This window comes from Carassius gibelio, chromosome A18, assembly GCF_023724105.1.
Source record: "Carassius gibelio isolate Cgi1373 ecotype wild population from Czech Republic chromosome A18, carGib1.2-hapl.c, whole genome shotgun sequence".
Classification (NCBI taxonomy): domain Eukaryota; kingdom Metazoa; phylum Chordata; class Actinopteri; order Cypriniformes; family Cyprinidae; genus Carassius; species Carassius gibelio.
The window spans coordinates 30,216,419-30,228,375 of NC_068388.1; the positions used below are offsets into that span (position 1 = coordinate 30,216,419).

The 11,957-nt window shown below is 40.6% G+C and overlaps 1 protein-coding gene across 15 annotated transcripts in view; it reads right to left on the reverse strand.

Moving 5' to 3' along the window:
* LOC127933864 (inactive dipeptidyl peptidase 10-like) overlaps window positions 1-10,897 on the reverse strand; it is a 53,529-nt gene extending 42,632 nt beyond the window's left edge. For 13 of the 15 annotated variants that reach the window (XM_052530903.1, XM_052530894.1, XM_052530899.1 and 10 more), the window contains exons 1-6: window positions 10,783-10,897; window positions 10,573-10,668; window positions 4,514-4,608; window positions 4,027-4,101; window positions 963-1,015; window positions 607-691 (exon numbers count right to left, since the gene is read on the reverse strand). In XM_052530903.1, coding sequence (XP_052386863.1) covers window positions 607-691; window positions 963-1,015; window positions 4,027-4,101; window positions 4,514-4,608; window positions 10,573-10,668; window positions 10,783-10,885 — 507 coding nt within the window. In that variant the 5' untranslated portion in view covers window positions 10,886-10,897. The remainder of the gene's footprint in view (window positions 1-606; window positions 692-962; window positions 1,016-4,026; window positions 4,102-4,513; window positions 4,609-10,572; window positions 10,669-10,782) is intronic. The other 2 variants (XM_052530902.1, XM_052530908.1) reach the window with 1 other exon arrangement.
* Between the last annotated feature and the right edge of the window lie 1,060 nt (window positions 10,898-11,957).

Genomic DNA, 11,957 nt, shown 5'->3' on the forward strand with positions numbered 1-11,957 from the left:
GTAGATATTTATTACTTTTTAAGCCTCTTTAAATACTGTAACTGATCTAAAACTTAGCTGTGTTTTATTCAGTGTTATTGAATGTGCTCTGACTCGCTTCTTAGACACCTTACTGGAGACCGACCGGTCTTTTGTCCTCAAGTCATGTCTGATTTATTTCAAAGTTGAACTTATGTCTATAACCTATCAGTGCTTCATATACGGCAGGTTTTAGAGCTGGCTGATATGACAACATATAATGATGATCCTACAGATTTAGATCTGGATTTATTGTATTTATAGCATTGTCTAGCACATACAGTATCTCACAAAAGTGAGTACACCCCTCACAATTCAGCAGCCACGTTGGTATATCTCCTGCTTAAGGGCCAGTACTACAGAATATTTATAATAATGGCTGTAACTTAATTTATTTCAGAGGATAGTAAATCTTTACTACTATACAAGCAGTACATAGACTACTCTAAAATATATCCAAGTTTAATTTCTATAGTATTTTCCCTTGAGGTGATATACCAATATGGTTGCTGAAATATAAGGGGTGTACTCACTTTTGTAAGATACTGTTAATAAATGAGTACCATAGTGAATGAAAGACGATCTCACCAGCTGCTGGCCCTGAACACCCCATGCTGCGTGCTGCAGTTTAGAGTTCAAAACCTCTGGAGGATCCAGCTGCAGAACCTCCCTACTTGCACACACACACACAAACACACACACACAGTGGTCAGACTGACATTATAAGCAGCTGGTGTGTTTCTGCTGCAGTGGGTGAATGCTGGCTGATCTGAATAATGTTCAACATCACGGCAGCATGTTCAAAGCATTTCTAATTTCCGCTGTACTTTGCTTCAGTACGTTTGAACCCCTCAGCTCTTTTCAGATGGTTCTGCCTTCAACACTTAAAGTCCTGTTTGTATGTCTGTGAGATTCAGTGAGCTCATGAAAAGCTCTTACTCCACCTGGTGTGAATGCTGTATAAGATGTAGGATGCCGTGAAAGAGTGCCGGTAAACCTGCGGTCAGAAAACAACAACACATATAAAACACAACAATCCTGAATACATTTTAAATCACTTCATTACCTTTGATTCACAGTTAATGAAAATTAAGTGTAACTCAGCTCAATGATTCATTGTGATTTTCTTGTCTTTCAGGGACAAAGCATTTCTTTAAAGGTACCATATGTAAGTATCTTCTAGGCTGCCTATGAAAGTACACAAAGGACGCAGGTTAGTTCCCCTTCAGTGGAACTTCGAGCTGTGTCCCCCTCTAGGGGACACTTTGGGGAATGCTGCCATCAGTGTCTGTAAAGTGTAAAACAATGCAAATCTTATTGGTTCACGTGGCCTCGGATGTCATAGGCGGGTACCCAAGAGTATAAAAGGGAAACTGCAGAATGCATCACAAACTTTTGTTGTCTTTGGAGCTGTTTTGTACAAATGTGTGAAACGAATCTTCCTGATGAGTTGAGCATGACTGTGCGCTCATTATGATGAGTCACAACGGCTACGTTTACACGCGCAATTTTGGGTTCAATCAAACTGAATTCATCCGATGAATCCGATTGATGAAACTGAATGTAATGAACGCTAAATAAATCGTGTTGATGTGCGCTTCAGATTTGGATTTTTTTTTTTTTACATGCGCACACTGCACAAATAAAGGGTTTCTCATCGTTTGCACATAACCACTCTCCTACACTGTATATGTATTTGTTTTTAACAGCATAATCAATATTTTTCCATTTATGGGCATTTATTGATAAATATACATATAAACCGCTGTGCCGTGATGCTCATATTTATCACACAGTAAAAATGCCCCTCTCCATGCCCAAAACGAGTTGTTTTTGGATGAGAATCCAAAATAAGGACTGGTTTGAGGTTGTCCTACTCCACTTTTAGAAGAGTTTTATAATGACAGTTTTGTAATGGTTTAAATTGTACTTATATGACCACCATCAATTCATAGCAGTGAATGAAGAGGTATCATATCGATCACAAGTGCAGTATGGAGTACCTCAAGGCTCAGTATTAGGGCCATTACCCTTCACGCTTCAGATGTTACCCTTGGGAGATATCATCAGGAAACATGGTGTTACCTTTCACTGTTATCCTGATTATACTCAGCTCTATATTTCTTCGTGGCCCGGTGAAACACACCAATTTGAAAAACAATTTGAAATATGTGCTGTATTAACGAAATAATAAATCATAATCATAATTCATAATCAAATTGTATTCATCTAATGAATTTGATATAGCGTAGCTTGTCAAAGGACTACAGCTCTGTGTATTAAATGTATCTGAATATTTTCCATCTGAAAGCATTTGATTGAGATTTACCTGTACTATTAACCACAGAACAAGCTTTTCTGACGAGATGTGCATGACAAATCACATGTATAGGTGTGTTCCCATGCCTCAGTGGTAGAGCATTGCAGTAACAGCACAAAAGTTTGTGGGTTCATTTCCCAGGGACCACACATACTAGTAAAAAAAATAATAATAATATAAATTTGTAGCTTAAATGCACTTAAACACTGCTGTTATGGCTGCTGCTTAGATCATGCTTTGATTTTGGGAGCCTCTGGTCATATACAGTGCTCACTAACCTACTGTAGGACTGTCACTAATTTGGGGACCTGCTTAGTATAACCATCTGAGGGTGGTTATATTCCAGCTTGAATACTAGCTGTATGATAGAGCACTTATGCTCCAGCTAGACATTGGGATCAAGTGTTCAACTTTCTGTAGGGCTGCCTTGATGAACTGTCTGCATGTTGATCTGCACTCTACATACCAGGACTGAGTGTTGTTAGGTTTCCTCTCGTTTATGGGAGTCATTCTGCTGATACCTCCACTCTCTACATTAGAGCAGAGCTCCACTTAGACAGTACTATTAGCACGTAGATTGTGTCTTACCTAGACAATGGGTGTAAGCAGACAGCCCACTCTTTGTGGTCTGGGTAGTCGAGTCGGTCCCCTTCTGGTAGCCCTTCTTAGGTACGTAGCTATCTGAGGATATCTCTGTGCTACCTCAGTGGGTGCTCGCCTTCTTAGGGCTTTATATAGCATTCTCCCTGAGCCCTCGCCTAGACCTCTGCTGTCTATCTAGTATCCGTATTAGTTTTATGGTCCTGTCGGGTAGCCCCTTCCTAGGTATATCTGAGGATATATGTGTTCTAGCTGAGATCGTTTTTAGCAATCTTTGTGCTTCTCTATGCTTCCAGCCTCTCCAGTGGTCTTATTATTCTGGCTATATTTGCACACAGGCTCCAATGTTTCTACCAAGTTATGTGAGTGGCCAAAGGCATCAGTGGCTTGGCCCCTTTCTGAGGAAAGGTTTGGTATATGTCTTTCACCTCCTTAGTACTCTCTCACCAGGTGGACAGGCAAGCGCCTCAGCATGGCATGATTGGATACCATTCCCCAAAAGTGTCCCCTAGAGGAAGATGCAGCTCTAAGTTCTCTTGAAGAGGAACATCTCGGGTTTCGCAAGTAACCATGATTCACAAAGAGGGAAGAAGATGCTGAGTTGGTGATGTATTAAGCAGGTTCCCTTTTATACTATTGGGTACCCGCCTATGACATCATGGGCCACATGGAACAATAGGATTGGAATTGTTTTACATGTTACAGACACCGGTCATGCTGGAAGCATTCCCCAAAGTTTCCCCTAGAGGGGGACACAGTGTCTCTTTCCCTTTCGGGGGACCATGCATGACCCGAGATGTTTTTTTCTGGCAAAATCCAAAGGCTGCGACATAAAACAATCATAAGAGTTAGTTTTAGGCAGTTAATTAGGTTATGACCTGTTATCTGTTAATGACATTTGGTCTCTTGTGTCTTAATCTCATTTCCTCGCGTTCCTATAGCAAGTGTGAATAAGCACATGCTCACTGGCTGCAATTCTTTTACGAGCCACTAACGTCAATAATAACACAAGTTTTCAGATTCGGACATACTGTACGCTTCACTATTATAAAGAACACATCTGTTTTATTGCAGGAAGCAGCACTTACCTGTTTTACATTGTAGGCAAAAAGCACATACTTCATGTCTGGGCTTATAGAGTATCTGGTGGCTTTGAAAGTATCCTGGAAAAACACAAATGATATTATCCTTATTACTGTATTCATATTCCTAAATCTATAGACTGCACTTCAACATTTCTGCTGGGAACATCTCATTATGAAAAACTTAAGGCCTCATATCATGAAAACAATTCAACTTTCATGATCTTTAGAGATTATTAATTATTATAAAAGCAGTTCTACAGTCTTGAATTTATTATGAATTATTATGTAAACTGTTGAACAGGTTCACTCGTGAAGGTTAAGCTATCATTTTGTCCTGTGGACTGCAAACATCATTTAGGTGAAATAAATAATTCAGGGCACTACTAAATAAACAAACTCACAACATTTTTGATGCCGCTTATTTTATTAATGATTAACATTGTGCAAACTGCATTAGTCGTATGTAAACGCATGTTCAGGTTTTACTCACGAATGTGGTGTTCTTCAGCACAATCTCGGTCTCGTTCGTGAGGATATTAAACCTGATCACATGACCGTGGTGATTTCTATAGATGACCTCAGAATCTGGCAAAGAGTGAAAGAGGAGAAAGAGAGTATATAATAACAAATCATGTTTGTACGGTTATGAAGAGCATTTAACATCTCACAGCAATGCAGAATCAAATGCACTTTTTGGTCTAAATGCTCATCTTGGTGATTTATTCACGCAAACAGTGATGTGTAATGGCACAAACGGCTCAACTTAAAGAGTTTCAGGAACAGCACAACCTACACGAGTCAGAGCTGATTGAGCGAGAGGTTTGTGTAGAAGATCCAGAGGAGCATCAGTCTGAGGTCAGTCTCTGTTAAAAGCAGCACAGCTCTCATGAAACAGGTGAAACTCTGCTGTGAAATATTTATTCTGGTCTTGTCTGCAGATGTGATGTGATGACTCGATCTGAAGGACATGTGCTGAGCATACACACAAAAGCTCACTAGAGGACGATCTACACACTCAGTTACGTCAGCTTGAGCTGTATCTCATCCACCCCTGAGAACACTGAAGAGAAGAATTGATGTGAAATACAGCCAAGAACGGTGACCCATACTCGGTATAAATGCTCTACATCCAAAGAGCACACACACACACACTGTGAACACACACCCGGAGCAGTGGGCATCATTTATGCTGCGGCGCACGGGGGGGGGGGGGGGCATACATACCCTAGCCTGACTCTCTAACCATTAGGCCACTGTTTCCCCTAAGTCTGGAGTGACTAATAACACACAGATATGGCTGGAAGAGAAGCAGGAGTTGAAGGATTGGCTTCCACACACACACACACACACACACACACACAATTAAATATTCATGCTGCAGTCACCGGTGTAAGACCTGAGTGCCCCTTATCACTTCATATGAGGGGCCTGACAAGCCTTAATTCATTTTGGCACTCTCACTCACTTACATTCTCCTTTCTCATACATATATTTCTGCCTTTTTTGCTATCCATCACTTCCTTTTTAAGCAGGAAGTCACTCTCAGACCAGGAAATACAAGACTTGCCCAGCTCTTCCTCACAATTTTATGCTATTCACAATGTTGCTATTCAAATTCATCCTGTTTTCTTTTCAAGTACACATTTTATGTTTTTAACCTCCTGTGTGTTCTGCAGATCTGTGTACAAGTGTTATGTTATTGATTTCGATCGTATTGACAGAGCTCAACCCTAAGAACATTTTCTACTGGCCCAGTTCAGTCAGAGGTTTCAATTCTTAATTTCCTCTGGCAAAATGTTCACAGGCCTTGCCACAATCAATCAATCAATCAATCAATAAGACATATTGTGGCTGTAACATTGTATTGTAATAAATGATAACCACTTTACACAAATAGGTAGAAAAGTTCAAAGATAAAACTGAAATGAACCATGCTTTTTCAGGTCGGTCTAACTCTATTCCAGCTAAGGATGCACTGATCAGGATTTTTTGTGACCAATTACAATTGCAGATTTTACTTATTTATTTACTTTTCACAATCAAATGAGTTGATTCCCATACTCTTTTTTTTTTATTAATTAAATTTTTTTACATTTATTAAAGGGGGGGTGAAATGCTGGTTTTCACTCAATCTCCTGTTAACCTTGAGTACCTATAGAGTAGTACTGCATCCTTCATAACTCCAAAAAGTCTTTAGTTTTATTATATTCATAAGAGAAAGATAGTCTGTACCGATTTTTCCCGGAAAAACACGATCGCCTGGAGGTGTGACGTGTGGGCGGAGCTAAAGAATCACGAGCGCGAGTAAGCTTTTGCGTTGAGAGCGTCTGGAAGCTGTGACACCTTGAGGACAAAACCAACCAAAACAAACCACGGCTAACAGTCAGATTCAGCATTTATTTATGATCCAGAATCAGATCCTGATGCTGAAACTGAACGAGAGCAGCAGCAGCAACGACTCGCTCCGAGCGGGGCTCGAACCCGTGTCTCCGATGGGAGGCTGCCGCACTAACAAGGAGGCAGAGATATTTGAAGTAGTTTTACTCACTGCCTGCGGTTCCAACACACGATCGTGACCCTTTTTTGTTGGGATTGCATCATCCTTAAGAAATAAACGATACGCAAATCCGTCGTCAAACTGGGCCTTGTTTGTAAAACAAGCATCTTCGAAATGCAGGGAACAAACACAAACACTTGCACAACTCCGTTGATGCTCTGTAAAAATAAACTCCGTCCACTGGTCCCTTAATGCTGTTTCTCTTTTGGTAATCTGTGCAGGGTCGTCTTGCCCTGGCAACCAAAAACACACTTCTTTTGTGACATTTGGCGACGCTCTGGCTCTGATCAGTGAAGTCTGTTGTGCTCTCAGTGCTCTGCTATACGGGAGCACGCGCTCTTCCGGCAGAAGTGCCTCAGGACCCATATAAGGAAATTCTGCTCCATCTAACGTCACACAGAGCCATACTCGAAAAAAACTTTCCCAAACTTGTGACAAACCGGAAGGAGTATTTTTGGAACAGAAATACTCCTTCAAATGTACAACTTAATTTTTGAAACTTTGTCCATGTTTAGCATCCAACTCTTTAGCAGTGTAAAAAACTCGGTATGCATGAAATAGCATTTCACCCCCCCCCCCCCCTTTAAATGTTTATTTTTCTCTGTTACTGGCCAAACTAACCTTGAACAAACATTAATATTTTATTATTACTCTTTATTATGATTATTAGTGTTTTATTACCTTAATTATATGAATGTCTGCACTGTGTTTGCACTCTGTGTACTGGACGCTCCTGACACCAAGACAAATTCCTTGTGTGTGTAAACACTTAATAAAGCTCTTTCTGATTCTGATGAAAATGCTAATTCAATCTCTGACAGCAGGTGGCGCTCATAGAACTCTAGCAGCGTGTCCTGAGTTATAGTTGTACATATTAAGAGTAAAAAGAAAACGCCATAGAAAGTTCTCCTCAGAAATACATCCATATTCATCCGACCCTAATTCTATATTAATGGTTTTGTGTTCTGTTCTGTTCTGTCTGTTACAGTATTTCTCTGCTTGCGAGACTATTCTCTCTGTGTCCATCTGCAGTTCATCTGTCTTACAGATAAATATATCATGATTATATATTTTGTATAGGTTTGTGTTACCAAATTGCATCATGTTGAGAATAACCTGTCTGCGCTGTTTTTAACATGGTCTTTTTTGATCACAACCCCCTCAAGGGACGAGGCCATGTAACTTTTTCACAATGATAAGATTTATTTATTCATTATATTATATATATATATATATATATATATTTCTAAACCCACATAGCCTGCTGTAACCCTTCTGCGGCCGCCTCATCTACCTCAGCCACGCTGATCAGGACCCGACCTGCTTCCATTTCCACTATACTCTCTCACACATACATACATTCTTCTCTTACATACACCTTTTCTTCAGACATACACACATTATACATATATATATGTGTTAAATGGACAATGTATGTGTGTGAGAGTGCCAGGCTTGTATAACCCCTCATACCTTCTGGTTACGGTAGAAACTACCACATCCACCGCTCACACACTCACTCACACACACTCACACACACTCATAGTTTAGACACACACTCACATGTACATTAACGCACACACTCTTGCATGGGTGCACACCCTCACACACACGCGCACATGCACATTCACAGAGACACAAACACACACACACACACCCTCACACAGACATGCACACACCCACTCAGTTACAGACAAACAAACAAACACACACACACACACACAATGAAATATTTATGCTGCTGCCGCCAGTGTAAGACCTGAGTGCCCCTTATCCCTTCCTGTTACCATAGCAACTACCACATCCACCGCTCACACACACACTTACACAAACGCGCACTCACACACACACACTCACTTACACTCACACACACACAAACACACTCACCCACAATGAAATATTCATGCTGCTTCCACCAATGTAAGAGTTCCCCTTTCCCTCTCCCTGTTACCATAGCAACTACCACATCCACTACTCTCACACACACACACACACTTACACACACACACTCACACAATGTTGAGGCCTGATATGGCAAAAATATTTCAGTATCTAGATTATTTTAACAGATCTAAAAGGTCAGGTTCATCATCACATTCTTTCACACACTGAGTTCTGCTGAACCACTTCTGCTGTGTTTCATTGGTTCTTATGATGCAGGAAACAGTATCCGATGTCCTCAAAGAGTCTTGGATCAGGAATGAGCTTCTCTCACAGCCTCACAGAGACAAGAAATATATAATATGGGAATATTATTAATGTCAAATCGCTCTTCTCCTGCTCAGAGTCCTGCAGGAAGCTTCACATTATACCTAACTAGCCTTCTACCACGCTACAACCCATCACGCTCAATAAGGTCACAAAACGCTGGACTTTTGCTAGTTCCTAGGATAGCTCCCAAACTCTGGAATAGCCTTCCTGATAATGTTCGGGTTCAGACACACTCTCTCGGTTTAAATCTAGATTAAAAACACATCTCTTTCACCAAGCATTTGAATAATGTATCTCTTAAATTATAGCACCTGAGAAGAGATGATGCTGACCCTCAGAGGACCTCAGATGATGCTGACCCTGAATCAACAACAGAACTAACAATTATTGCTACAAGTGTGACTGCATCATATAATAACTGCTGTTAATAATGTTCATCGTCTGGCTGACTACGTCTTGTATTCATTTTTTCTGAAGAATCCTCTCCTACGTGCACAAACTGACAGTCACCACTTATAAGCTACTACTAAATATTGTAGAAACATAATTTTCTGTAAAGTTGCTTTGTAATGATTTCATAACGATTGATCGTAAAAATCGCTATACAAATAAACTTGAATTGAATTATGACTCAGGGTGTGACTTCAGTGAAACAGATGGCCTTTAAAATGTTATGCTTTCCATATAAATACATGTTAGACCTGATATTAAATGACAGAGGGCCCACAATCCAGATCACTGAGCTCTGAGGAGGCTTGAGCACCAGACACTGGATCTGGCTCTAAATCTTCTGAGGTCTTTCAGAGTTTAGAGGATTTTGCACTTTCAAGGGAAACTAAATATCCAGCACGACCAAAGTTCTGCTTCGTTTTCTGCCTGTGAAATCATCCGCATCTACTCCTTTAGATGTTCAGAATTACTGATCACAAAGTCTACACACATTTCCACTCACATTGAATCGCCATTGGCTAGGAAACTTTTTACCTTACTCGCCAGACTGATATACCATATATGCATGTGTGTGTGTGTGTGTATGTTTTAAATAAATATATAAATGTTTGTAAAATGGCACAGCTTTTTAAACATCTGAAAGTACTACATTCTTAACATCAGTCAGTCAAGGATTATTTAATGGTAGAACTTTAGTCATTAGAATTAAAACCATGTATGAATGCCCATTAGTCATTTTTACTGAACTTAGGACTGGTGGGGGTTTTTTATTCAGTGTTTCTGTAAAACAAATGGTGAAAAAACTAACAATAATACTGATAAGCTAATAACAATAATAATACTTAGAATTATATTTATAAGAAGGTTGAGTTGTTCACTCGAATTCATTTGCTGAAATCCAAACAGGGAAGATAATAGGTGATCGTCAGCCAATGAGATTGTCGTTTGTGCATTAGCTCCACCCACTACGGGAAAACCTGTCAGTTCTTAGAATCTGAAGAATCCCAAAGGAACGTTCATTTGACCAGCAAAAATACAACAAAGAAAATAGATTACACTGACCACATCAGTTCTGCAGATATGTAAGAGTTATTAACCAGTGGCTGATGTTAGACATCATTTAGTGAAGATTTAGTTGAATATGCGAGCGATTGACTTGGTCAGTGTTTCTTGTTTAAATGGCTGGTTTTCTAATGTTTATTGCTCAGCGTCTGCGGTCCTGATCAATCATCCTCTGCGATCAGCTGTGCTTAAGAGCTCATGACGGTGTACAGATAATTAATGAATGAGATCCATTAGAAATGAATGGCCTTGCGGTCGTATCGTCTTACCGTTGATCCAGCGAGCTTCAGGGTCGTGTATGTAGAAATCTGCGCTGAAGAGATCCTCCACCGTCAGCTTGGTGTCACTGCTGGGCTGCGTATCCACTGTCACACACACAGAGAGACAGAAACAGAGCCGTGAAGGCATCACACAACGGATCGAGTATCGCCGCTCAGACTGAAGCTCACGAGCGCTGTCATGTGTGTGTGCTTCCGTACCTGGAGTGAGGAGGATCACAGACAAGGTGATGAGAGAACAGACCGCCAGAATGACCAGCAGAGCGATGGCGATCCCCTTCCAGTTCCTCTGAGGAGCACTCATGCCCGCCAGGTCCTTCACACACACACACACACACACACCTCAGATCTTCAGCTGCACAGAATAATAAAGGTTTCATTTGAGTTCATTTGTACTTGATGATAGACGAGTCTAAATGATCTGAGTAACAGAAGGAGGACTCATATGAGGCAGGTAATGTGGAGTCATGGACAGGCTTTCTGCTCAACACTTCAGTCATTCATCACCTTCATGAAGGACTACAAACACCTCACAGGAGCTATTCTGCTCACTGATGAAACTAATGCCTATCAGGTTTATCCTGCTATAGAGACTGAAACGACTCGGTGATCTCGTCAGACCTCCACGGACTTCTGCAATGAATGTGATAAAACAATAATACAGTGATATTCACAATCAGAGTGACCTAAAGAAGACTCTGCTCCAGTTTAGAAGAGCAAACCGACAATGAGTTAAAGGACATTCATATTTAGATCTTGTACATTTATGTCTTCAGTCAACGATAATCGCTGTACTTTTGGAGGATCATAAATCACTGAAATACTTCAAAGTCATCTAACACTTTAATATTACAGCTCTCTGCAGCCTGCATGAAAGGGTTAAAGATGTGACAATTTTCTGCAACTTCAGAGAGCAATAATACAAAATAAAACAAAGAAATGATGAAGATGAGCCCTTCGGCTGTGAGCGTCAGACAGAGAGAGCGTGCCGTTATTTTGAGAGGTGACCTCGCCGAGGACACATTTATGACGGTCAGAGGACGGCCAGATTCATCCTTCATCTCTCGACACGAGCGGCGGAGCTCACTCCATCTCACACCATCAAACACCACAATCCATAGTGTTTCCTACACACATGAACCGCTCAAAACACATAAAAAAGCCCACGTAAGCAACGTCAGCAATGTCACTGTGCAAAAATACCCCTTACCGTCTATATATAAAGGTCAGTGCATGTCAGAACAATAAAACAGACATCAGGCTCAGATTACAGAAACTTAGCCACTGTCTTGAGATCTTAGTGACTCTTACCTTCTGGATTCACATTAGACCAATCTACATTGTTGTTGTGTAACCGGCTTTAAAACAATATCATG